Source organism: Dendropsophus ebraccatus, chromosome 5 (genome assembly GCF_027789765.1).
Source record: "Dendropsophus ebraccatus isolate aDenEbr1 chromosome 5, aDenEbr1.pat, whole genome shotgun sequence".
Lineage (NCBI taxonomy): Eukaryota > Metazoa > Chordata > Amphibia > Anura > Hylidae > Dendropsophus > Dendropsophus ebraccatus.
Genome location: NC_091458.1, coordinates 146,490,653 through 146,518,491, shown reverse-complemented (window position 1 = coordinate 146,518,491; position 27,839 = coordinate 146,490,653). Strand labels below are relative to the sequence as shown.

Sequence of the window (27,839 nt, the reverse complement as noted above, 5' to 3'; positions counted from 1 at the left end):
TCTCTTGGGTAGACTTAGGATTCTTAAATTATTTATATCCAGTCTGTTTTCTAAGTTGTCAGACTTCTGTTTCCACAGGTCGGCTGCTTTCTCTTGTAAAAGGATTTTTGCATAGGTTCAAGTCTGTCTTCAAAGACTAGATATTCTGTCCTTGGTGATCCAAATCCGCTCTCCCATCGCCTGCATGTCTTGCCTGACCATGTGAATTGCCAGTCACAGGGTCCATTTACACAGAAAAATTATCTGACAGATTATTTGCCAAAGATTTGAAGCCAAAGCCAGGAATGGATTTGAAAAGAGGAGAAATCTCAGGCTTTCCTTTATAGCCTGATCTCTGTTTATAGTCTGTGCCTGGCTTTGGCTTCAAATCTTTGGCAGATAATGTTTCTGTGTAAATGGACCCAAACTCACCTTTCAGGGTGAAATGGCGGTCAACAGACAATCTGAGACTTCCTTGACAGTAAGGGTATGTTCACACTGAGCAAAGAGTGGTAGAAGCATATGGGCTAGAGATGAGCAAACCTGAAGCATGCTCGAGTCCATCCGAACCCGATTGTTCGACATTTGATTAGCGGTGGCTGCTGAAGTTAGATAAAGCCCCAAGGCTATGTGGAAAATGACTATATCCATGATTTCCACATAGCCTTAGGGCTTTATCCAACTTCAGCAGCCACCGCTAATCAAATGCCGAACAATCGGGTTCGGATGGACTCCAGCATGCTCCAGGTTCGCTTATCTCTAATAGGAGCGCGAGCCATCCCATTGACACACTGAGGCAAGCGGGATTCCGCGGCAGAGAGCTCCACCATGGAGAGCTCCACCATCTCACACATAGGTGAAATTGTTGAAAGAATGTTAACACGGAACGATCTGCGAATTTTTTGCGAACGACCAACGATAATTTGAGAACATGTTAAAAGATCAAAATGAACGATTTCTCGCTCGTCGTTTGATCGTTCGCTGCGTTTACACATACGATTATCGTTCGAATTCGATTGTTATCGTGTAAATTCGAACGATAAATCGTTCCGTGTAAAAGGACCATTAGGGTGCGTTTACACAGAAAGATTTAGCTGACAGATTTTGGAAGCCAAAGCCAGAAATGGATTTAAAAAGAGGATGGATCCCAGTCTTTCCTTTATGACCTGTTCCCTGTTTATAGTCTGTTCCTGGTTTTGGCTTCAAAGATCTGTCAGATAAATCTGTCTGTGTAAACGCAGCATTAGGGCTCATTTGTGTGCTGGTAAGGCTCAGTGGGACATGTAAAGATGGGTCAGAATTTATCTGCAGTATAATGAGGTGCACATGTTCTGAGTGGAGAGATGCATGGTCAGTTACTGCATAGCTCCTGCTACCTTTGGAGCCTCCGGCGTCTCCTGGCGGTCAGGGTGCGGTGGGGCAGCGCACTGATTGGCTGACCGCCGGAAGTCCGCTGTGGATACGTTGTGTGTGAAGGCACCCTAAGGGTACTATTAGACGGGCCGATAGGGGCACAATAACAACTGTAAACGAGCGCCGATCTGCTAGATCGGTGCTCTTTTACTGGGCCTATTACACGGCCCGATAACCGTTTAACAAGGGCTGCAGGGACATCGTTACCGATGTCCTTGCAGCCCTTGCTTAGATGGTATACTTTACCTATCCACGTTTCAGGGCTGCTGCTGCGCTCAGCTACTCCTCGGGTCCCGCGCGCTCTAGCTTCAGAGCGGTCTGTCAGCTGACAGGCCGCTCAGCCAATCACATGCTGCTGCGGTCATGGCCTGTTATTGGCTGAGGGGCCTGTCAGCTGACAGGCCACTCTGAAGCTCGAGCGCTCGGGACCCGGGGAAAAGCGGACCACAGCAGCAGCCCTGGAACGTGGATAGGTAATGTATACCGTCAGTCGCCGGGCGCGCACCGCTATTACACGCCCGACAATTATAGGTTCTAACCTATATCAATGATCAGCCGATGACAACGATCATCGGCTGATCATTGTCTTTATTACACGGAGCGATAATCGGCCGAATCGGCCCGATTCGGCCGATTATCGTTCCGTTTAATAGTAGCCTAAGGCTATGTTCCCACACAGTATCTTTGCTCAGTATTTTGCAACCAAAACCAGGAGTGGATTGAAAATACAGAAAGGCAATGTTCAAAAACTGTTGAAATTTAGTGGATGGTCGTCATTTAATGGCAAATAATGGCCGTCATTTCAAAACATCCACTCAATTTCAGCAGTGTGTTAATTTCTGTGTTTTCAATCCACTCCTGGTTTTAGTTGCAAAATACTGAGCAAAAGTACTGTGTGGGAACATAGCCGTAAACTGCATTTGTTTCTGTTTTTACCATGCCAAAACCACACTATGGGGGAGATTTATCAAACTGGTTAAAGTAGAATTGTCTCAGTTGCCCCTAGCAACCAATCAGATTCCGCCTTTCATTTTTCAAAGAATATGTGAGAAATCAAAAGTGGAATCTGATTGGTTGCTAGGGGCAACTGAGACAATTCTACTTTACACCAGTTTGATGAATCTCCCCTTGTGTGTATACATCCTATTAGGGGTCAGTCCCATATTACTGCTACTGAATACTGAACATGAGTTGGCCAACAGCTGCATGATTGTGCCTATCGAACTGTATTATCAGCACATTTGTGCAGACAGCCAACCCGTATGGGCCCAGCTATGTCTACATGTAGTAGCTGCAATATAGCGTTCGGGTTTGGAGAATGTTGCCGAACCTGAACAGGCTGACTAGACAAGATGGCGGATTGAGCTTGAGAAATCCCATTGAATCAATCAGACAGGCAGAATTCCAAGCGGAGTCCGTGACGGGAATGCCGCCTGAAATTCCTCCAAATTCTGTACTGTGAACAGCTAAGGGTGCCTTTACACAGAGAGATTTATCTGACAGATTTCTGAAGCCAAAGCCAGGGATGGATTTGCATATAGGAGAAATCCCAGTCTATCCTTTATGACCTGTTACCTGTTTATAGCCTGTTTATAGTCTGTTCCTGGCTTTGGCTTTAAAAATCTGTCAGATAAATCTCTCTGTGTAAAGGCACCATTAGGCAGGCTACACTAGACAAGTCACTTCTATGAGAAGCCTTTGTGGGAAGGTGGAGCAAGATGATTGTAAACCTAGCACATATATGACTACAGTGTATGCACAAGACCAGCAATACAATGCATTATAATACATGTTACGCATGTACACATACTGGATTAAACACACTGACAAATATACTGCAAAATGACAAATTATTATTATTATTATTATTATTATTTTATTTTCTTCTAAAATTCTTAGTGTAATTTTTCAATTAATTATATCTGCAATATTTTAAAAGTCATCAAGAAGTCTATCGGAAAAATGTCTGAAAAAAATCACCATACCAAGTGCATGCTATGTTTGAAAAAAATGCTAATGACTAGAGATGAGCGAACTTACAGTAAATTTGGGTTCACTTGGGTATTTGAGTCGTGATGTCTGGAGAAGATGGATGTAGTCCTAGGACTGCGTGAAGAAGACGGATACAGGTCTCCTATGGCTGTATCCATGTTCTCTATCCAGTCCTAGGGCTGCATCATTTTTTCCACCCACTGGGATTCAAATACCTACACAAACCCAAACTTTCTGTAATAACAATTCTCTGATTCCAGTGTGTTTAACTGTTTTATTGTGCTTAATATTTCACTGTAGACTTTAATGTACCAATTGGCCATAGCATAGAACGTAAAGCGAGAAAAAAGCATAGAAAACACCAGAAAGAATTAGCATCTTTACAAAAAACAGTGTCACCGTGCTATAGATTACTGCTTAAGATGTATTTTCGCAACTGTGAACAAAAGTCGCTGCTAATTTGCTGCGATTACAAGAATAACATCAAAACTGTGAACAAAATAACTCCTGTAAATACACACTTATTATTTCACTCACTTGATGTGTAATGCTATCGTACATTGGTCTCTTATAATAGAAAGACATGTCAAGTGCTCATCAGACCGCAGATTCCTTCCTCATCTATATGCTGCTAAATAAGTGTATGTGCACACTACGGAATCCGGGCGGATAACCCGCTGCGCATCCCCGCCTGTGCTGTAGACTCCATTCTATGCACAGGCCGATTCTGCTGTCTGTTGACTTGTCAATTCTTTGGGCAGACGGTGCAACCGCCTATGTATAGAATGGAGTCTATGGCACGGGTGGAGATGCATGCGGGCGCGAGCGGAGGAATCTGTGGTGGGTTATCCACCCAGATTCAGTAGTGTGCACATACCCTAACCCAGCAAACATACATTTACCGGCCACTTTATTAGGTACACCATGCTAGTAACGGGTTGGACCCCCTTTTGCCTTCAGAACTGCCTCAATTCTTCGTGGCATAGATACAACAAGGTGCTGGAAGCTTCCTCAGAGATTTTGGTCCATAGTGACATGATGGCATCACACAGTTGCCGCAGATTTGTCGGCTGCACATCCATGATGCGAATCTCCCGTTCCACCACATCCCAAAGATGCTCTATTGGATTGAGATCTGGTGACTGTGGAAGCCATTTGAGTACAGTGAACTCATTGTCATGTTCAAGAAACCAGTCTGAGATGATTCTAGCTTTATGACATGGCGCATTATCCTGCTGAAAGTAGCCATCAGATGTTGGGTACATTGTGGTCATAAAGGGATGGACATGGTCAGCAACAATACTCAGGTAGGCTGTGGCGTTGCAACGATGCTCAATTGGTACCAAGGGGCCCGAAAAGTGCCAAGAAAATATTCCCCACACCATGACACCACCACCACCAGCCTGAACCATTGATACAAGGCAGGATGGATCCATGCTTTCATGTTGTTGACGCCAAATTCTGACCCTACCATCCGAATGTCGCAGCAAAAATCGTGACTCATCAGACCAGGCAACGTTTTTCCAATCTTCTACTGTCCAATTTCGATCAGCTTGTGCAAATTGTAGCCTCAGTTTCCTGTTCTTAGCTGAAAGGAGTGGCACCCGGTGTGGCCTTCTGCTGCTGTAGCCCATCTGCCTCAAAGTTGGATGTACTGTGCGTTCAGAGATGCTCTTCTGCCTACCTTGGTTGTAACGGTTGGCTATTCGAGTCACTGTTGCCTTTCTATCAGCTCGAACCAGTCTGCCCATTCTTCTCTGACCTCTGGCATCAACAAGGCATTTTCGCCCACAGAACTGCCGCTCACTGGATGTTTTTTCTTTTTCAGACCATTCTCTGTAAACCCTAGAGATGGTTGTGCGTGAAAATCCCAGTAGATCAGCAGTTTCTGAAATACTCAGACCAGCCCTTCTGGCACCAACAACCATGCCACGTTCAAAGGCACCAAATCACCTTTCTTCCCCATACTGATGCTTGGTTTGAACTGCAGGAGAGGTCTACATGCCTAAATGCACTGAGTTGCCGCCATGTAATTGGCTGATTAGAAATTAAGTGGTAACGTGCAGTTGGACAGGTGTACCTAATAAAGTGGCCGGTGAATGTATATACAACTGCCCAGCTGGCAGTGATTAGGTTTTTAATTAACTTGCAGTATCTTCCAATATGGTCTTGCACAAGATTATGCAGCATTTAGACTACTTCCATAATTAGTTATATGTCTCTATTGAGCATGGGATGCTGAGGATGAAGGTAAGTTTCTTACTTTCATCCAGTTTGTAGTTAATTCCCTAGGCTATTAGGGCAGTTTGGTGCACTTGGGGTGGAATTAACGCCCCCAGGCACCAATCTACATATGAGATCTGACTATGGAAACCACATCCCCCCTTCTCCCCCCATGTTGTGTGTTTATTGGGGGAGAACATGAGGAATTAGTATCCCTAGAGTTTCAATCTCAATCCAAATGCATATGTGGAAACATACCGTTAGGTGAATTATTTTGTCAATTAGGGTCCATTTACACAGAAAGATTATCTGATAGATTTGAAGCCAAATCCAGAAACAGACTATAAACAGAGATCAGGTCATAAAGGATAGACTGAGATTTTTCCTCTTTTCAAAGCTATTCCTGGCTTTGGCTTCATATCTTTGTCAGATAATCTTTCTGTGTAAATGGATCCTAAGTGTAGCATATATTGAATCAGCTGTTAGATGTCCCATGTAATTAAAAATTGCATGTTTTTGATGCAGTATAGCACTGTGTAAGGCTATGTTCACACTACGTAAGAGACCACGGAACCACACTACGTAAGAGGCCACGGAACGGCCGGTCTCAGAAAAGATTTATAGGGCTGCAGAGTTCTGATGCCGGAGTGTATACTATGTGCATACTCTCTGGTCATTTCATAGAGGCCAGGTAACGTATATTTTTGTATTAATCACAGCCATTGTTGCAATCGGCAACAACGGCCGTAATTTTACGAAAATATACGTTGTGTGAACATGGCCTAAGGGTACGTTTACACAGAAAGACTATAAACAGAGAACAGGTCGTAAAGGAAAGACTGAGATTTCTCCTTTTTTTTTTTTTTAATCAATTCCTGGCTTTTGCTTCAAAAATCTGTCTGATAAATCTCTCTGTGTAAAGGCACCATAAGACTGTGGGTGGTTAAATGTAAAGTGGTCTATACTATGCCTTTTGCCTTTAGAGCATTTTTTTTTCGGCACAAAATTATGAAAATGAGTGGCTGCGCCAATACACCTGTTGAAATGGTACATCTTGCATTAGCACCTCTTTCATTCACAAGATCCCCGAGTATTTAAATGTGGTCCGGACTGGAGCGGCTTTTTGCGCCTTTTTGTGCCATTTTTAAAAAGTCACAGTTGTCAAATTTGACATGGCACTAAAAAATGTACGTACAAACAGAACTTCTCTGAGAACAGAGGTGAGTGGTGTAAACTTTAAAACAATAATATATTCCCCCCGTATTCCCACAACCCCGCCCCCCCCCCTGCATTCTCCAATAGCCATGCAATGTTGTCCAGACTTTCAACAATATCATGCGGTCATTGGAGAATGCAAAGCAGCGTGGTATCAAACACATGCATAACAGTGGCAAAACCGAGAGTACCGTATTTTCCGTATTTAAACCCCAAAAAAATCTTCCTAGAACTCAGGGGTCGTCTTATACGGGTATTGTACGGGTATTGTCGCCCCATACTGTGGGGGAGTTAAAAAATGCCTGCATCCGCACCGTATGGGGCGACCACTATAAAATAAACAAACAGTTAACATACACTGCCTGTGCCGGAGATCTCCGAAGCTCTCCCAGGCAGCCGAGCGTCTCATCGGAGAAGCTCGGAGATGCTTGGCTCCCGTGAGAGCTTCGGGAAAATGACAGAGGCGCCGGAAGTTACTGAAGCTGCCGGAACAGGCCACAGGTGAGTTAACTGTTTGTTTTTGTTTTCTTTAGCTGCAGATAACCCCTGCCTGACCGCAGCAGGGCTGCGGTCAGGCAGGGGTCAACATTGTACAGCGTATAAGGCGAACACCTGACAATCTTCTTAAAAGTCATACGCCCAGTCACCTTATACGCTGGAAAATATGGTATATAAAGAGTTCCCTGACGTCCTGCTCCTCCCATCTTGCCGCAGCCACTGATTGGCTGAGCGGGACACCAGGGAGCCGGGAGCCATAGAAGCAGGCCGGAGCGCGGGCGGTTAAAGTATTCACCGGGTTGCAGCTGCTTAAGGGGGATAAGGCTTTACATACTTGCAGCTGAAAGAAAATTCTACTGTGGGTATGTAAACCCATACAAAATTACAGTACCAGGAACCACAGTGGATTACGCTGCGGAACTGGTATGTGTGAACCTACCCTAAGGCCTTATTCCCACATTTCATGTGTCAGTACAGTCCCGCGAGCACTTTCAGTTCTCGCAGCATCATATTGATACATGGTGCCGGGAGGTCTGTTATTCCACTGTACAGCTTCACGCTCCATAGGGTCTGAAAATCACAGAGCGTGTAAATGACCCCTTACTCCTGATGTTAGTAAGTATTGTGCTGATGATAAGTTTATGGATGTGCGGCCATGGCTGTTTTTTCTCCCCATAGAACCGACAGCAAATATACAAGAAAAAAAAAAAAGAAACATGGAATACAAACATTCTATACAAGTTGGATTAATACAATACACATATTCAATGTAAGAACATGCTCTTCTCTTCTCATCTAATCTAATGATGTTACCCATAGATCAAAGATATTTCCTTCCACATGAGAAACTCCCAGCCCAGTCTTTTAAGTATTCAGTCACTACCACCCACTCTTAACACAATACCCATCTGTCCCATTTTATCTCTTCTCTACATTTTTCCCCTCTGATTTGTACAGACTTCATGTTATAAGGCCACTTTCACATGACAGTATTCTGGTCAGTATTTTGCATCAGTATTTGAAAGTCAAAACTACGTAGGAGTGGATCCTCTATCGATTTTAAAAGCCTGGAGGATAACCCCTTTAACCTCTTTTCACTGCATGAACAGTGGAAGTACACAGAGAACAACTACAATGAAAAGACTTTCACCTCTTAAATTTTGGACTAAAACGTATATTATGGCTTCAAAATATTGATGCAAAATACTGACCAAAATCTGAAAGAGACCTAAAGGGGTTATCCAGCCTATTGAGGTTGATGGTCTGTCCTTAGGCTGTGTTCACACATTGCAGTACTGCATCATTTCTCTGAAGACACTGCAGTACCACAACAGTGCTACAAATGAACCTCCAACGTGTGGGAACATGGCATTGGACAGGCCATCAATATGGATCATGGGGGGCCGACTTTCGAGATTCCTTTTATCAAGCAAATAAACTGTTTGGAGGACCAAATCAGTAACTGAAGTGGGACACACCCCAGTCACTGAGTGGCTGAGCAAGCAATCTGTCAGCTGGGCCATGCAGTTGCAGCTGGAAGAGCCCCCTGAGTGGCGCTATGGGGCACCAGGATGGGTAAGTTTTCATTGTCCTTACCCCTCTGCGACTGTGAGACTTCTATAGGGCTATGTTCACACACTGTCAAATTGATGTATGTTTTTATTGGCCATTACTTGCCGTTAAATGGCGGCCGTCCAATGGAAACGGATGTCATTTAGACAGCGTGCGAACATAGCCAAAGTGCGTAAACATTCTACTTTGTGTAGCTGCAGTGCAAGGTATTTCCGATAGGTAAGTATAATGGAGCAGGCTCTTTACATGTAAAGTCATGATCTGACTGTGGCATGTTAAGCGTTAATCTACCAGGAATGTTCCTGGTAGAGACAGCAGGGGCCAGCTGCACACTGACAGCCTAGCACCCACAATTCCCATGGGGGACCCACAGTACCTTATTGTAGGAGGCCCAGAATAAGGACCCTTAATGATCGCAGTGAAAAGGCATATCGGTGGTTATCCAGCGCTACAAAAACATGGCCACTTTTCCCCCTCTTGTTTGCAATTAAGCTCCATTTGCTTCAATGCAAATGAGTTTGAAACCCCACCCAATCTGGAGACAAGAGAGGGGGAAAAGTGGCCATGTTTTTGTAGCACTGGATAACCCCTTTAAAACGAATGTACCACTTTACAGGCTATAACAAGTGTTAAATACCATCGGATGTGCGCCGCCATGCTGAATCAGATGCCATGGTTGGTTTTCTAATAAGTTGTCAGGTTATTTTCGCCTGAATGGCTACAGTATATGCAAATCTGGTCAGTTGTGCCCAGGAAGTGAGCCTCGGGAGAGCAGTTCAAAGCTTTCTCCTCCTCGGCCCTGATAACATTGTGCTTCCTCTTCTCCTCAGTCCTGCCTCCAGTCTACTCCCTGCCCGGCTTGTCAGGGCGGCACCATCTCAGCTTGTCATCAGATATCATAGACTGGGCTGAGGAGAAGAGGAGGCATGCTTCGTCGAGGCTGGGGGAGGAGATAGCTTTGAACTGCTCTCTCGGGCTCACCTCCTGTGCACAACTGACCGGATGTGCATACAGCTGTTCAGGCAAAAATAAAGTGAACGGGACAACTGATTAGAAAACAGAACGTGGCAGCTGATTCAGCGTGGCATCCGATGGTATGTAACACTAGATAAAGCCCGTGAAATAATAAATTCCCTTTAAGAAGTTAAGAATCTTTCTAGCTTCAGTTTGTTTTAAAGCTGACTCTGTACAGATTCATAGACAGTCTCTTAGTGTGGTGTGTGCTCGACCGGTCACTTGCTAGATGGTGATTTGTGACGCCACTTCTGTGGTGGTTGGTCGGAATATAGCTTAGCCAGATGGTATACTGTAGTGACGTAAGTGCCGGTTGGGCACACCTGCTTTTAGTTTAGGATGGCTGGCTATACCCTTTCCCCTGTGGTTGGTGACCTGCTGGGCTGTGAGGGGGTCCCTTGGGTACTTATCACGGTGGTCCGGAGTGAAGTTGTGACCTACCCGGACTGTCGGTACCTCCACCCACAGAAAAGGGAGATGACCCAAAGATGTACTGCCTACTGTGTGGGTGCTGGGGTAATAACCACTGAGTCCTGTTAGCATAAATAGATCTTCTTTACTATAGGAATACTTTGTACAATAATTAATAGTAGACTATAAACCTGAAGACAGGAACTGCACTGAGGACCTTTCGCGTAGGAGAGCGGTGAGTAGTAGAGAGGAGGATGTCGTAAGAGTCCCAACCCAGGGTAGAAGTGTGCTCTGCTGGAACGTTAGAAGAAGAAGAAGAAGTAGAATACTGTAGACTTGAGAATAGACGTTCACGTGTGTCTTCTTGTTTTGACTTGTTGCCTTTGCACCACCTATTGCTGACCAGTGTCGGGCCACCCATCCTAGAGGGTGACACAAGACCCAGATCCTGTTACCTGGGTTGATCAGAGTGGCCAAGGTTTCCTGGTGACACCTGCGCTGCGAGATAGAGTACGTAGGCTACTAGCAACTTTGCTCTATCCGGATCAGTTCCTCTTGTTATCAGGATACTGTTCTGCACTCTTAGGCTATGTTCACACAACGTGAGAGTCCGTTCGGGATCTGCGAGCGCCCGCATCAGAACTTCCCATAGGACACAATTAGGAAGCGGCAGGTGCTGCTCGCTTCATTGTGTGAACTGACAGGGTTTCCTACGGCCGCAATTCATTGAATTGCAGCCTCAGAAAACTGATATGTCATTTATTTGCGGCCCCGTGCGGGATCCCGGCCGGAGCGTATACGATGTGTACACGCTCCGGCCTGGATCACACAGAAGATAAGGCTATGTCCAAACCGCACAAAGTACGTCCGTTGTTGCCCATTTTCTCACCCTTGAGTAGCTTAACACCGCATAGTGTGTGGAAGTGCTGTTTTCAAGAAAAGTGTGTCTAAGTCTCCAATATACATCTGCTCTGCTGAACAACTAGACTAAAACTGCAGAGTGTAGCTCAGGAGTGGGGACCTGGCTAAGCCAGGGCCCAGATGGACCACGATAGGGTCCAACTTGTCTTGCTTCCTCTCTCCTCAGAAACGTAGCTAAGACTGACTAGGTGTGGGTGTATGCTTCCTCTCCCCATGTGATGACTTCCTACAGGTGATGTAATAATCCCTGTGAGTGGAGAAGAAAAGCGTAGAAGAAAGGAGCTCAGAGACGTAACTAGAAATGGCTGGGCCCCATAGCAAACTTTTGATTGGGCCCCCCCCCCCCCTTGGGCCCCCCCCCCCTCCCCCCCTCGATCGACCACTACGCCATCAACACACTCAGCTCTACACAGGTTCTGTACACCATATAAATTACAGTACAGTTATATCAGGTGACTTACAGGTGACGTCTATTCTGATTAGAGTTGTTTCCTTTTCATCTTCTTCTTCATCCTTCCTGGGCCATTAGAACGTCTCCGAGCCACGAATCCACAGAATCTGCCAGACAAACATATTAGACTCCTCACTCTGTCACCATCCTCATCTCTCTACACACTGCACATCTGTATTGGCCCCTTTACTCCCTAATTTAGTGGGTAGCCCTGACACTATGTGACCCCCTTATAGTATATGCCCCTCTGTGTATTCCCCCTTACAGATGCCACTCGTGTTGGCCCCTTATAAATGACCCCCTGTGTTGTCCATCCCCCTTATAGATGGTCCCCCATGTTTTACCCCTTATAGATGGCCCTCATGGTGTCCCCCTATAGATGCCATCTCATTTGGTCCCCCTATAAATGCCCCCTTATGGTGTCCCCCAATAGATGGCCCCTGTATTATCCCCCTATAGATGGCCCCCTGTATTATACCCCATAGATGCCCCCTGTATATCACCCATAGATGCCCCCTGTATTATCCCCCTATAGATGCCCCCTTTATTATGCCCCTATAGATGCCCCCTGTATATCCCCCTATAGATACCCCTGTATTATCCCCTATAGATACCCCTGTATTATCCCCAATAGATGCCCCCTGTATTATCCCCTATAGATGCCCCCTGTACTATTCCCTATAGATGCCCCCCGTATTATCCCCTTTAGATGCCCCCTGTATTATCCCCCTATAGATGCCCCCTGTATTATCCCCCATAGATGCCCCCAGTATTATCCCCCATAGACGCCCCCAGTATTATCCCCCTATAGATGCCCCCTGTATTATCCCCCTATAGATGCCCCCTGTATTATCCCCCATAGATGCCCCCTGTATTATCCCCCTATAGATACCCCCCTGTATTGTCTCCCATTGATGCCCCCTGCATTATCCCCCTTTGCAAAGCAGATAAAAAAAAACAAACACAACTCACCTAACTCCCCCGTCGGCTGTCTTCTCCTCTTCACCCGGGGGGTGTCCTGCGGATTCCGGGCAGCACAGGTGACGGGCTCAGCGTCTGCTGGGGAAAGTACTTCCAGCGCACGGAGCGCGCCCGCATCAGTCTAACAAGCGCTCCTGTGCCGGAAGTACAGGCCGGGGGCGGACGCTGAGCTCTCTAGTACCTGTGCTGCCGAGACGGCAATACGGTGGTGGCAAGGGGGGTAGCACAGGTACCAGGAAGCTCAGCGTCCGCCCCCGGCCTGTACTTCCGGCCCAGGAGCGCTTGTTAGACTGATGCGGGCGCGCTCCGTGCGCCGGAAGTACTTTCCCCGGCAGACGCTGAGCCACACTGCGCCTGGAATTCCCGGGACACCCCCGGACCCCAAACAGCGGCAGCACCCAGGAGGCCTGCTCAGCCGTCGGGTGCTGCAGGCTATGTAAGCTCCGGCGATAATGCGGCGGGGCCCCGTAGCAGCCACTACGGCTGCTACAGCGGTAGTTCCGTTAGTGCTCAGAGATAAGTAAAGAGAAGGTCCTCATTGGTGTACAGATCACAATAAACAATAACCCTTTGGTTACCTGCAGATGTGCAAAACATAAGTACCGTTACATACGATAGTTAGGTACTGCTTCATCACCGCAGTTTACTTAGAGTAGAGACTTTTACGAAGGGTGTAACCATAAGCAACACCTGTGGTGGGACACCACATTAGCTTTTCTATGAATCCGTACAATACTACTTGGCTCTCACAGGAAATTCAGGCAGAAATGAACAACCATTAATGATTCTGAACTGATTTCAGCAATCAATAGGGGTTACAGCATAGGAACACTTAACAATCAAACCTGCTGGTTTGTCACTATGTCAAAAGTTTGAAAACATTATATGTATAATTAAGAACAGAACCTGTTGGTCTCCATGCACATGCTTACACCATGTGCTAGATGAAAGATATATCATATTTTTTTGGCTTTATAAGACACACCTGACTATACTGTAAGTCGCCTCCATGATTTAGACAACTGAAAACAGGAAAATATATATTTTATGCTAATTAAACTTTCCTAGTGGGCTAAACCAGTGCTTCTTAATTCCAGTCCTCATGGCCACCAACATGTACTTCAAGACTGGGTGCCAGTTTAAGGCCAGTTTCACAGGTAACGGATCTGCAGCGGATTTTACGCTGCAAATTCGCAGTGAAATCCGCTGCGGATCCCTTGCCTGTGATTTTCAATAAAAATACATACAACGGGATTTATATCCAGCTGCGGGTATGTAAGTGACAGTCCTCTTAACCCCCCATATATTACCTGCTCTACGCTCCGGCTTGCTTCGGGGGTTCCCGGCTGGACGTCCCACACAGCCAATCAGTGCTCTGCTCCACCTCAGCACATTGGCTGAGCGGAACGTCCATACGCCGGGAGCCCCCGAAGCAAGCCGGAGGGGCGGGGGGCAGTTCGGTGCACTAGGGGTGGTAGTCCTGCTCCCACTGAACCTAACAACCATAATACCCTGGGGATTAAACTACAAACTACAGGGAAACGGCGCTGAGAATGAAGCAACTTACCGTCCTTCTCAGCTTTCTGTGCCTTAAAATGATGGAAAAAGATCATAAGGAGTAGAAATACGGGCTGTTTCACAGAGCAAAATCTATGCTAAAAATTCCCCCTTCACACATTGTATTTCTGTCATTTTTTTTTTTTTTGGCAAGAAAAATACAGTAATCACTGAACTAAAGGAGATCGGTGAAAAAATTCCAATGAAGTACTCAATCAAGAGTCTCCATTGATGCCCCTCGCAACCGAGGCTCCACGGACTCTTGTTTTGCATATTTAAATTTATGGGGGCATCAGTGGAGACTCTTGATTGAGTACTTCGTTGGAATTTTTTCACTGATCTTCTTAAGTTCAGTGAATACTGTGTTTTGTTGGTTGATTTGTCATTGCCCCAACCAGCCAGAATCCTACTCCACACTGACGAGGGGCAAATATCCCGAAACGGCTGTCTGTGGATGGAAGCCTGCCTTGGCAAGCCCTTGTCATGATCACAATACTCGCACCTTGAGTTAGACATTGACAAAAAGGGGCCACCCTGGTGTTTCCCAATTTATGTTCCAATACTCGCAACCGAGTGGGACTTAAGGGGCTACTTATCAGGGTGGTGTGGTGCTCTCCCCATCATGGAGGCACCCCGTGGCTACAGGCTAAAGATATCTGGCTATTCCCATGTTTTGAGACTCGCAATCGAGGCTCCACGGACTCTTGTTTTGCATATTCAAAATCAGGATTGGGACTTACATAGAAAACTTCTGTGGTTTGAACCCACTCCTGGTTTTGGTTGAAAAAAATTACTAAGGGTAAGGAATTTGTGTGGATACTTCCAGTAGATTCCGTGCGCACTCCCGCTTGAAGTTCCGCCCATCCCATAAGCTCCTTTCTATATGCAGGCAGATTCCACATGAATTGACATGTCAAATCTTTGGAAACTGCCTCCGCACAGAATGGAGCCTATGGGATGGGCGGAACTTCAAGCGGGAGCGGGCGACGGAATACGCAGGAAGTTATCTAGGAGAATTCTGTAGTGTGCACATACCCTCAGGGTCGGTTCACACATAACAGAATCGCAGTGGATTTCACGATGCGAGTTTGCAGCGAAATACGCTGTGATTCCCGTCCTGTCAGTAGTTTCAATAAGATTACATACTCATACTTGCAGGGGGCAAGTATGTAAGCGGCAGACCCCTTTACCCCCCCCACGGCCCGGCGCTCCAGCTTGTTCTGTGGCTCCCGGCGTCTGGACGTCCTGCTCTGCCAATCATACTGAGCAACATAGTGTGTGTGAACATAACCTTAAAGTGCGTGCAGAATCTGCGGTGTGGATTTTGCAGCAGATTAATAAAGCTTTTCTTTATTCCATGTGGAAACACTCACTTTTGTAGTATTTGGAATGCACTTATAAAATACTATTAAGTAATAAAGAAATATATTTATATATATTTCACTAAATGTTTAAAAAAGACTCTCAATTTGGAGGTCAGCCTGAGAATAGGAACCCAGCATGATACAGCGAGATACAGGAACACCAATAAAGCAAGGCTTTCTAAAACCACGCATGCGCTGGAAATGAGCCGCAAGCTGGCACGCACGCCTCTGCGCATGCGTTAAAGTCAGTCATAAGAGGAAGCCTGACATTGACATTTCTGTTTACCGCCCCACAATCCTCTGCGTAGACGCCAAGGTCAGGATTGCCAGAAAGATGGCCGCTCATATGCGACTGCTGCAGGGAGGTCTCAGGAACCTGGTGTATGTGCAGATGCGGCGCTCCTCTGATCAGGTACCGGCGGCTGCGTGTATATATATAGTGCTGGAGCGGGCGGGGGCGGACATGTGGTGGAGCGGACAGTAGAGGGCGCAGCTCGTGTACCGTACAGGTGGGCAGGGAGCCCGGGCATCCGCTAAGTCATGTGCCCCACCGAGCGGGAGGCCTATAACCTATAGAATATACAGTATACGGGGATGGCCCGGGGGCTGCAGCCTGAATCCCACAATACTGAGGCATGCTGGGAGTTGTAGTTTCCCAAAGGCAGCAGAGCACTGGCCTATAGAGGTAATGGGGTATTGTGTCCCTTGTGTTGTCAGCCTGTAGCAGGGGGAGAGAACCTAGGCTGTCCAGTCCAGGCATGCTGGGAGTTGTAGTTTCCCAAAGGCAGCAGAGCACTGGCCTATAGAGGTAATGGGGTATTGTGTCCCTTGTGTTGTCAGCCTGTAGCAGGGGGAGGGAACCTAGGCTGTCCAGTCCAGGCATGCTGGGAGTTGTAGTTGTAGAGCCTAGGTTCCCTCCCCCTGGCCTGTAGTGACCTCGATGACACCTGTGTTCTCTATGTAACAGCCGCTTCTATACACTCGTCCATTAGATACTCCCTGTATGCTGAGATGATGTGATGGCCGCCCCGTGCTAAGCCGTAGACTTTCCTTTCTGACTGTGGTGCAGGCGGTCACCATCAGGCTGTCACTCTCTCATCCACCTCCAGCAATTCCCAATCATCTCCAGTACTGCTCCACACTGGTCCCTGTTCACAGATCACACACCTTCCCACAATACAGACTAATAAGCAATATGCACTTGTAGTGGGCCGTCTAATGCTTAAAGGGCTTATCCAGCGCTACAAAAACATGGCCACTTTTCCCCCTCTCTTGTCTCCAGTTTGGGTGGGGTTGGAAACTCAGTTCCATTGAAGTAAATGGAACTTACTTGCAAACTGTACCTGAACTGGAGACAAGAGAGGGGAAAAGTGGCCATGTTTTTGTAGCGCTGGATAACCCCTTTAATTCCTTAAGGACCGTGGGTGTATATTTACACCTTGCGGTTGTTAAAGAGAGTAGAGAGCGGGGCGGCGGTCCTGGGTGCCACATGTAGCCCGGGACCGTGGCTATAAGCGGGCACGGTCCGATCGCTGTGCCCGCTAATTAAGTAATCGGTTGCAGCTGTCAGTTGACAGCTGCATCCGATCACCTTCTGCAGCCGTTCCCTGGTGTCTAGTGGGGTGGATCGCTCCTCTGGGACGTTGTCCCGGAGGAGCATTCCCAGTGTGTGGTGCCGGCCGGGGTCTGCGCCGTAATGGCGCTGATCCCGGCTCGGCACTCGGTGGTTTTCGGCTGCAGCAGCATCTCATTGATCTCTGCTGTATATCTATCTAATGTATATCTATCTACTGTATATCTAATCCGTGCACTTATACTAGAAGTCCCCCAGGGGGAATAACCCTCACCCCATGGGGGCTTCTAGTATAAGGGTAAAAGGGATAAAAAAAGTGTTTTTGTTAATAAAAAGCCCCCTCCCCTAATAAAAGTTTGAATCACCCCCCTTTTCTCGTGTTATAAATAAATAAAACATGTTTGCTATCGCCGCGTGAGTAATCGTCCGAACTATTAATTAATCACATTCCTGATCTCGCACGGTAAACGGCGTCAGCGCAAAAAAATCCCAAAGTTGCAAAATTGTGCATTTTTGGTCGCATCAAATCCAGAAAAATTGTAATAAAAAGTGATATATAGGTAAGTATTGTTATGATTCTGCAGAAGGTTCATTTTAATTTATTTTTTTACCTCTACCCAGAGTTCCCCTTTAACTGGTGCCAGAGATTTCTAATATACTTTTATTAAAAAATCTCAAGTCTTCCAGTATTTATCAGCTGCTGTTTGTCCTGCAGGAAGTGGTGTATTCTTTCCAGTCTGAGACAGTGCTCTCTGCTGCAATCTCTGTCCAGAACAGGAAAGGTTTCTATGGGGATTTGCTACTCTCTGGACAGTTCCTGACATGGACAGAGGTGGCAGCAGAGAGCACTGTGTCAGACTGGAAAGAAACTTCCTGCAGGACATACAGCAGCTGATAAGTACTGGAAGACTTTACTTTTTTTTTTTTTTTTAAATAAAAGTAAATTACAAATCTCTGCCATTTTATGGCATTCGTTGATTTAAAAAAAGTCTCCTTAAAGCAAATGTACCATCACATAAGCGAGAAGTTACCTTGTTTGTACTGGCATAGTGATCCTGGTGGCAAGTTCCATTTTTCAAAAAGCTGCCTGGTCTTCTTGTGCACCTGCCTAACCCTATGCACTTTAGGTGGGCCGGCGCCCCCTCCAGTGTAACAATATCTCCCACCCCTCAGTGATGCACCTCCAAGAATCAAGCCTGACGTGTCACCAAGAGGAGGGGGTATCCTTACCTGCGGGGTGCTGGCCTCCACTGCATAGCGTATAAGGGATAATTTTATCAGCCATTTGTCGGCTCTGATCTGTAACTCTGCTTTTCCTTTCTTTCCAGTTAGGAGAATTGGGTAAAGGAGCAGGAAAAGGTGGAGGTGGTGGAGGAGCCGTGAGAGAAGCCGGAGGAGCATTTGGGAAACGTCAAGCAGCTGAGGAAGAGGGATATTTTAGGTAAGGTTTTCACCAAAATGTATCCTGCCTTTGTAAAGGGGTTATCCAGCGCTACAAAAACATGGCCACGTTCCCCCTACTGTTGTCTCCAGTTTGGGTGGGGTTTTGAAACTCAGTTCCATTGAAGTAAATGGAGCTTAATTGCAAACTGCACCTGAACTGGAGACAACAGTAGGGGGAAAAGTGGCCATGTTTTTGTAGCGCTGGATAACCCCTTTAGTTGTATACGGCTGGAGTCACTCTGGAAGGGAGCTTTATCCTTTCTATAATCCTATGGTAGGGGTTATCCAGCGCTACAAAAACATGGCCACTTTCCCCCCTACTCTTGTCTCCAGTTCAGGTGCAGTTTGCAATTAAGCTCCATTTACTTCAATGGAACGGAGTCTCAAACCCCATAATCTGGAGACTAGAGGGGGAAAAGTGGCCATGTTTTTGTAGCACTGTATAACCCCTTTAATAATAGAAGATGTTCTGCTGTGAATGAAGATACTAGCTGTCTTTTATATCAGGGCTGTGGAGTTGGGAGCTAGTTTTGGATAGTCTGATTCGGAAAAAAAAATGTACTGGATCAGGCTTTAAAAAAAAAAAACAAAAAAACCTTTCCAAATTTATAATTGAATTTTCATATGAATTTAATAAATATTCCACATTAATATTGTTTATGTTCTATTAATCTAAGCTCCTTATTTATTAAAACCAGAAACACCTTCTCACTTACATTTAGTTTCCTCCATATATCAATAATAAAGCACTGGCCCTATTACAGAAGGGGGGTCGGGTAGAGGTTGGAGGTCTCCATTTGGCAGTTTGTTTCTGAGCTGGAAGAGCCCATTGTGTGGGGGGAGATCTGTGCTGTTCTCTCCCTGGATGCTGAATGATTGTATATGAGCAGCAGTGTAATATAAAGATATCCTGTGTAATACAGAGAAGGAGGAGAAGCCATAAGTAGTGTAGCTGTAACCTCTGTCCTCAATGAGTGGGGACAGGGGGTGGTGGGATCATAATAAAGAAATCCTGTTTACCTGTCCTTTGTGCCCCCCGCAGGTGCAGCATCATGTCTCATGGTCCCCGGCTGGGCTTCTGACCCTGTGATGTCACAGCCCCACTCAGAAATGCCTGCTCAGCCAAGTGAGTCAGCCAAGCCAGTGAGTCAGGCGGGACACAGCTGCAGTCACTGACTGGCTGAGCGGGTAGTTCCTGTGGGGCTGTGATGATTCAAGAGCGCAGATACTGAAACATCTGTCCCTATGGCTGACCTGTATCACTATGGCTGACCTGTATCACTATGGCTGACCTGTATCACTATGGCTGACCTGTATCACTATGGCTGACCTGTATCACTATGGCTGACCTGTATCACTATGGCTGACCTGTATCACTATGGCTGACCTGTATCACTATGGCTGACCTGTATCACTATGGCTGACCTGTATCACTATGGCTGACCGGTATCACATGTATCTGGCATTGTTAGCAGTTTTCCTTTGTCTATGGTGACTATTTAGAAAAAGACCGCCTGCTCCATCTAGTCTAGTTCTGAGATGTTCAGGTCATGGAGGCTGGAGACTGGCTGCATCCACTGCACACACAGAGAGGAGGATAATCTGCTTTATATCTTTGCCTTGTTCACTCAGAAGTCGCCCCAGGATCATGTAGGACATTAGTGAGAAGCCGCTGAGCCAGTGTGATAACTCCCTGGTGTCTGACTTTTAAGGAGCTGGGGACTGAGCCGGTGCCTGCTAAATAATTCAGGATTTGGAGCTGCGGCTTACCAGCTCCACAGCCCTGGCACAAACAGAGATCCATATACGTCTATGGAGCTTGTCTTGTGGAGCAAGCAGGGAAGTGACGCACATAACAGTCACCCCCACCCCCGCAATGTCTAAATTCTTAAAGGAATGTTAAAGCCAGAATTTTATACTGCTCCACCCCATCTCCCCCCACTGGTACAGGCCTTATGGAATCTAGTCCATGATCAGTACCTAGAATTTTTGTCTAATCCAAGGAGTTTAACCCTTTATTGATCATGGTATGTAGGGAGTGCATTGTCTGGTGCCTGATACAGTTGCACAGCGCTGATCTGTTATGGCAGCGGTAGGCCTTCTAATGGCCTCTACAATGGTCTTCTTATGGCCTCTGTAGCTGCCAGGGTAAATCTGCCGGAGCAGAAGCTGCTGAGATGTAGTGGATGTTCACTTGGCACCCCACTCTGTACACCGGAGTGAACCCACCTATGTGGTGTCCATTGTTTCTTGTCCAGCGGGGTCTTAGCTACTAACTGGGCAGAAGAGTGCAGCACTGCCCAATTTAAGGGATTGTCCTGCTGGTGGCCCGGAACGCTGTTGTACAGGGAATACAGCACTTCGGCCATTTTATTGTCAGAATTGTGAGAGCCCCAGATAATTTCCTGATAGTCATGCGTCTAGCCTTTTTAGAATGACTTGAAACAGCAATTCAACATCTGTTTTGTTACCAGGACTTCCTTCTAGAGAGTCTAGACATGGGGGCATTTTCTGGTATGATAAAAAAAAAAAATATTTGGGGTTCCTTAAAACATTACTTTTTTTTTCTGGTTGTCTAAGAAACCCTTTAATCAGTGTCCCAACACCAAAACTAATTACAAATATTGAGGATCCATACACATCCAGAATGCATCAGTCCTAAACTGTTTTACAGATAAAGCATACTGGTGTCTAAAGGTTATTTCCATCACAAGACCTTGCAGTAAGATCTGCACACAAATATTGTAAACAATCCCAACGTGTTTCTGCCACTTATAGCTGTGGTGTCATCAGGGAAGTAAAAATGACATCCAGTTAAATATTAGTGCAGCAGTCGAACATCCGCACAGTGTTGTTCCATGTTATTTCTTCAAGAATTATTCCTACAATCAAGGTTTGTACAGTATGCAGAATCATTAGATACATACAGAACTTAGGACAAGCTGAGTCACATAAATGTTCATGCCGCTATGCAGCTACTCACTGGCCCTGATATCAATGTGCCTTATAGGATTGTATGCAGGAGGATCGCGTTCCCCCATGTACTTGTATCGGCATAATGCTACAGTGGCAGCATGAGCAACAAATTATTGAACCTCTCTGCACCGCTCCCGGCCAAGCAATATATTCAGCGTCAGCAGTGGCAGAGCCATTTCTTTTGCATTTGGTTGCATTCTATAGTACTTTTGCCCTATGTTACCGCAGTGTATAGGTGCCTGGTGTGTGTGTGTGTGTGTTTTGTTTTTTTTTTACATAATTTTGGAATACCCCTTCTCTTTAAAGGGGTACTCCGGCAAAAAAAAAAAATGTTCTTTCAAATCATCTGGTGTCAAAAGTAAATGAAAAATCTATTTAATTTACTATTTAAAAACCTCCAGTCTTCCTGTACTTATCAGCTGCATTATGTCCTGCAGGAAGTAGTGTATTCTCTCCAGTCTGACACAGTGCTCTCTGTCCATGTCAGGAACTGTCCAGAGCAGCAGCAAATTCCCATAGAAAACCTCTCCTGCTCTGGACTGGAGATGAACGATGCACCGAAATATTGATACTACTATCGCTATTTCGGGCTGAAAAACTGTTCGGTACCAGGATTTCCTGGTATCGATACTTTATTTTAAGCTGCACTATTAGTATATATAGCGCAGCGAACACGGCCGGCGGTTATCTGAGCGCCGGCCGTGTTCTCTGTGCCTCTCACTGCCCCCTGCAGTCTCCTCCTCTGCACTTCCTTCCTCCGCTCCCGGCGGCGCCAATTTCAAATAGCCGGCACTTTGCAATTGCTAGTGTCGGCTATGTAACTGTGTAGATGCCGCTGTCACACTGACAGCGGCATCTGACCCCTCCTGAGCCGCTCCGTATGCAGCAGGGGTCGGCCACTATGCGTAACAGACCCCCGCTGCCGGTGTCTGTCTGATATAAGTGTCTGGCCGAGCCAGACTCTATTATCAGAGAAATGATTTATGCTGAAGAGTCAGAGCTGCACGGAGGAGAGCGGCTGGAGAGGGAGAGGAGGACGGAGAGGGAGAGCGGGAGGTCCAGGAGAGAGGCAGAGCAAAGCAGAGCCGTCTGGGCGGTGCAAAGCAGAGCCGTCTGGGCGGTGCAAAGCAGAGCCGTCTGGGCGGTGCAAAGCAGAGCCGTCCATGATCGCTGTACGCGGTATAGCGAAGCTGTCTAACTCATCACTGTAATCTGTACACAATTATGTAAAAAAGTAAACCTTTATTTTTAACGTAATAAAATTAAAAGTCCATAAATTGGTATCTCTGTAATAGTGCAGGCCTGAAGAGTATAGAAAACATTTCAGGTTTATTATATTCCCTGTCTAGGGGGTATTATATTTCTATAGTTTTTTAAAAAAAATATTTTAGTAAGTATCGAACTGGTATTGAGTATCGAAATAAAGTTAGTATCGGTATCGAACTCAAAATTCTGGTATCGTGACATCACTACTCTGGACAGAGGTGGCAGCACAGCAGAGGGCACTGTGCAGGACATACAGCAGCTGATAAGTACTGGAAGTCTTGAGAATTTTTAACAGAGGTAAATGACAAATCTATATACCTTTCTGACACCAATTGATTTAAAGGGGGAAAAAAAATCTGGAATACCCCTTTAAGCCACCTTTTACATTGCACTGTTTTGGGGCCCAAAGAATGGAAGGAATACAGATCTATCCAGTAGTTTTTTCTAAATAGATTCAACTCCTGGTCTTGACTTAAAAACCGGATACCGCCCTGGGAAAGTGGCTGTAGCTTTCCTGACCCAAAAAAAAAAAACCTGCAACTCACCTTGTGTACCCAATCTATCCCACAGGCAAAAAGAGCAGGAACAACTGGCTTCTCTGAAAAAGCACCATGAAGAAGAGATCCATCACGCTAAGGAGCAGATTGAACGCCTGAAAAAGGAAATTGAGAGACACCAGAACAAAATCAGGAAGCTGAAAGATGATGATTAATTCAACTCTTTAACACTACTTGCTTTGCCTTCTCTTCTGTTTGTGGCTCATACATTAGAACAAGGTAGATGTCCCACAGGTTGTGATGTCTTTATATATACTGAATAAAGCAAAACCATTGGTTGTATTTGTTGCCTCTTTTCTATAATCTGTGAGACTCTTCAATTTATCTCTCTATGGTACCAACCAGAAGATGATCTGCATGTAGAAGATTTCTAGAGATGGAAGATGTATTTTTCCGTAGCTATGGGACTAAGGAACGGTCCACTACCTGTTTGTATAATGCAGGGGTGTCAAACTCAAATGCACAGTAGTCCAAAATTTGGACAAAGGCGCGGGCCAAACTTAAAGGAGAAGTCTGGTAATAAAAATTTTTATTATTGTATTGCCCCCAGTTATACAAATCCCCAATATACACTTATTACGGGAAATGTTTATAAATTGCTTTTTTCCCTGCCCCTACTACTGCATCAAGGCTTCACTTCCTGGATAAACATGGTGATGTCACTTCCTGGATAAACATGGTGATGTCACGACCCGACTCCCAGAGCTGTGCGGGCTGTGGCTGCTGGAGAGGATGATGGCAGGGGGACACTGAGGGACACAGGGCACTGGAGGGACACTGAGCATCCCCCTGCCATCATTCTCTCCAGCAGCCACAGCCCGCACAGCTCTGGGAGTCGGTTCATGACATCACTGTTTTATCCAGGAAGTGATCTAGGAAGTGAAGCCTTGATACAGTAGTATGTGCAGGGAAAAATGCACTTTATGTGCATTTCCCGTAATAAGTGTATATTGGTGGTTTGTATAACTTTTTTGGGGGGACAATATAATACTTTTAATAAAAAATTTTCGCTGGACTTCTCCTTAAATGTTTATTGAAGCGCGTGTACGTCTGCTGGCAGTGAACACTATGATGAATAATATGATAAATTGCTAGGAAGGTAGAGCCCCCCCCCCCCCCCCCCCATATCTTCAATTAAAAGAGTTCTCCAGCAGTTAAAGGAATCTGTAACAATTCATGTTACAAACTGCTAACATTGATAGTTGGGTATTAAAACAAAGACACCTTGTTGGTATCTTTTATATATCTGTTTGTGGTTTCAAGATGTAGAAAAATGTTTTTATTATATAGGAAGAAGAGTCAGAGGACTTAACTAGCTCCTGAAGTGCAGCAAGCTTTAACACCTCCTTACTCCCCCCAACCCATACCTGACCCTGCTTGGTACTCAGCATCCAGGTGTCAATCAAGCAGGGAGGGGAGGCATTACAGCTTGCAGCTATTCAGGAGGTCAGGAAAGCCTCTGACTGTTTGTACCAGAGAATATAATCCTTTTTTATTTATTTATTTTTTTTTTTACATCCTGGAAGCACCGATGGATATATGAAAGGTACCATGTGTCTCATTCACCTAACAGCTATCTAACAGTGTCAGCAGTTTGGAATACAGCTGACACTCCCTTTTAAAGCAACTCTGTACCCACATTCTGCCCCCCCCCCCCCCCCCCAAACCGCTTGTACCTTCAGAAGTGTAGGGAGCAGGGGGACGGAAGGGTGGTGCAAGCCTAAGGCTGCATTCCCATGTTCCGTGATCCTGGCGGATCACGGACGTGGAATGCCTGTACTGGAGCCCCCTCCGCGCCCGGACAGCATCTGTAATTAGATGCTGGGAGCGGGGGAGACTGTATTCATAAGCGCCACGCTGTAGTAACAGCACCGCGCGGCTGAGTCATTACAGCGCGGCGCTTATGAATACAGTCTCCCCCGCTCCCAGCATCTAATTACAGATGCTGTCCGGGCGCGGGGGTGCTCCAGTACATGCACTCCACGTCTGTGATCCGTCAGGATCACGGAACGTGGGAATGCAGCCTAATGCATGCACAATCTAAGCCCTGGCCGTTGGGCATGGGGCTGCAAGTTTAAAAGTTGTTTTTTAGGACAATAACTGCATCACCTGCCGAACGGACAGATCTTTGATTAAAAGTTGCGATCTGAAGGTACAAGCAGTTTGGGGGCTTGTCAGATTATGGGTACAGAGTCGCTTTAAAACTTTTGATATTGTGCTGCAGTTATATGGAAAATATTCTTACTTCACTGCCGACGCTGCCACTTCTGAGGTGATCTTGTATCGGCAGTGATAGCCCGCTCAGTCAGTAATCCTTTTAGCACCCCCCACTTCTGCAATTAACCCCCACATCTGGTATTGAAATTCTCTGCCCCTCAACATCTGCAGTTGAACCCCTGCATCCTCCCCACATCTGCTATTAACCTTTATCGCCTATGGATTTCTAAATTGAAATTTAGGTTGGAGCAGAATATATTCACAGTTTAGTGCTTCTATTGCAATGTGGCCTTATAGTCTAATGACCTGAATGGCATCATGGGGTTTTATAACATTTGGGGGTCATCTTTAGTTTTTTTTTGTTTGGATACATTGCTTTAACCCATTCAGGATCAAGGACGCAACAGTACTTCAATTTTTGCGATGCGTTCCCACTCATGGATGTACAGTTATGTCCGTGGATGAAATGGACACAGAAGCTGTGCCCATACCATCCGCGGCTGAACCTGCCTGGCAGTGGTAAATGGGCACCTGCTGCAACTGCCAGGACCTGAACTGCGCTCAGATCCTGGTACTTAACCCTATAGATGCTTCGCTATAGAGTTTTGGGAAATGATCGCCGTGTGCCAATGTTGGCTATGACAACCAAAGGCCTCCAGTGTCATAGCTATGAAGCTGTGCAGTGGAATAACAGACATCCTAATATGATGCTGGTAGAAATGATAGTGTTTAAAGAGGATGTACCATCAGGTACATCCTCTTTAATGTGACCCAGGGATAGAACGGCGCTGTCACAGGGAAGCCGGTGCCATGGTCCATTTTTTGAACCGCGGCCCGGTTCCCGTATAAGGGGCCGTTCTATCAACGGGTCCCGGGTCGTAGCTAAAGCACAGGAGGCGGGCCCGCCTGCCCCCAGTGGGAGGGGATTCCCTCCCCTCTGACGCGGCTTCATTAGAATCAATGGAGCTGCGTCATACAGGGGCAGGGGTTTCCTCCCACTGGGGGCGGGTCTGCCCGCCTCTTGTGCTTCACCTCCGGGCTGGGACCCGTTGATAGATTGGCGCCGTACACTGGAACCGGGCCGCGGTTCAAAAAACGGACCGCCGCACCGGCTTTCCCGTGACTGTGCCGTTCTATCCCTAGGTCAAATTAAATAGTATGTACCTTATGGTACATCCTCTTTAAGTCTTCGGGATTGTACTGACAGCATCATTATAAATGATGATGCGGGGAACTCCTAATTCGGCTTCGTAGCACACTGTCCATATTTACAGACCGTGCACCAAAAGTGTGAATGCCCCTGAGGGTACGTTCACACTCAGTCTTGCAGTGAAATCTGCTGGATTGCTAATTACTGTTAAAGTCTATAGCACTCTGTTCTTCCAGCTGAGTTTCATTCTACTGGGAGAATATAGTGCCATAGCGTTGTAAAACTTAAAGGGGAACTCCAGGTAGAGGTTAAAAAAAATGAAACTTCTGCAGAAGCATAACGCATTACTTACCTGTCTATCCCAGTTTTGAAACTACCAAAAATCCATTTGATTGGCGGGGTTTGATCTGTTTTGTTTCTGTTCTTCCCGGTTTGGCATTTCCTAGAATGCAGTGCTTTCCCTCATGTGATTATCACAGCCCCCACCCATTATAATCAGTAAAATTAGTGCAGCAGCTGCTTCTGTTCGGTCAGAGATGGTGAATCGATTAGTCAGGGGATTGGGTTATCACGCCCTGCCCCCTGTATGCATCATAAGCAAACACACACAATGTGAGACAGAGGCATGGAAGATTTGTCTCCTAGGGGAGAGCAGAAGGAGCAGGAGACAATGTGGATTTGCACAGGGGCCATTTTTTTCACTTCCTGGATTCCTATCAGCTACCAGTGTGGCAGAACTGTACAGATACAGTAATACATTGTATAGACACATCTATATAACTTTTAATGTACTTTTAATAGAAAACAAGTTTTTCTTAGCAGCTAAATATTTAAAGGGGAACTCCGGATATGATGGTAAAAATAAATAATCCCATGCTTACCTGTCTCTGATCCCCTGACACTCTCCTGCTTGATTCTCCGGGTTCCCTGCTCAGTGACAGACTGCTCAGCCTATCATTACACTGTCCTGCTGCAGCCAGTGACTGGCTGAGTGGGCCGTCACTGAGCAGGGAGCCTGGACAGTTAAAGCATGGTCTATTATGTTTAAGATCACAGCAGCGAAATA

General features: G+C 46.1%; 1 protein-coding gene across 1 annotated transcript; it reads left to right on the top strand.

Moving 5' to 3' along the window:
* Positions 1-15,872: 15,872 nt before the first annotated feature.
* Positions 15,873-23,688, top strand: ATP5IF1 (ATP synthase inhibitory factor subunit 1). Its single transcript, XM_069972606.1, has 3 exons — positions 15,873-16,003; positions 18,493-18,605; positions 23,420-23,688. Exons 1-3 carry the CDS (start codon positions 15,926-15,928, stop codon positions 23,559-23,561), a joined length of 333 nt encoding a protein of 110 aa, XP_069828707.1. The 5' UTR covers positions 15,873-15,925; the 3' UTR covers positions 23,562-23,688.
* The last annotated feature ends 4,151 nt before the right edge of the window (positions 23,689-27,839 follow it).

What these genes read in the sequence shown, in the direction of transcription:
- ATP5IF1 (XM_069972606.1), top strand. Translation starts at nt 15,926, where the DNA reads ATGGCCGCTCATATGCGACTGCTGCAGGGAGGTCTCAGGAACCTGGTG. An exon ending in TGCGGCGCTCCTCTGATCAG is followed by an intron (nt 16,004 to 18,492) that starts GTACCGGCGGCT and finishes CTTTCTTTCCAG; the next exon opens with TTAGGAGAATTGGGTAAAGG. An exon ending in GAGGAAGAGGGATATTTTAG is followed by an intron (nt 18,606 to 23,419) that starts GTAAGGTTTTCA and finishes TCTATCCCACAG; the next exon opens with GCAAAAAGAGCAGGAACAAC.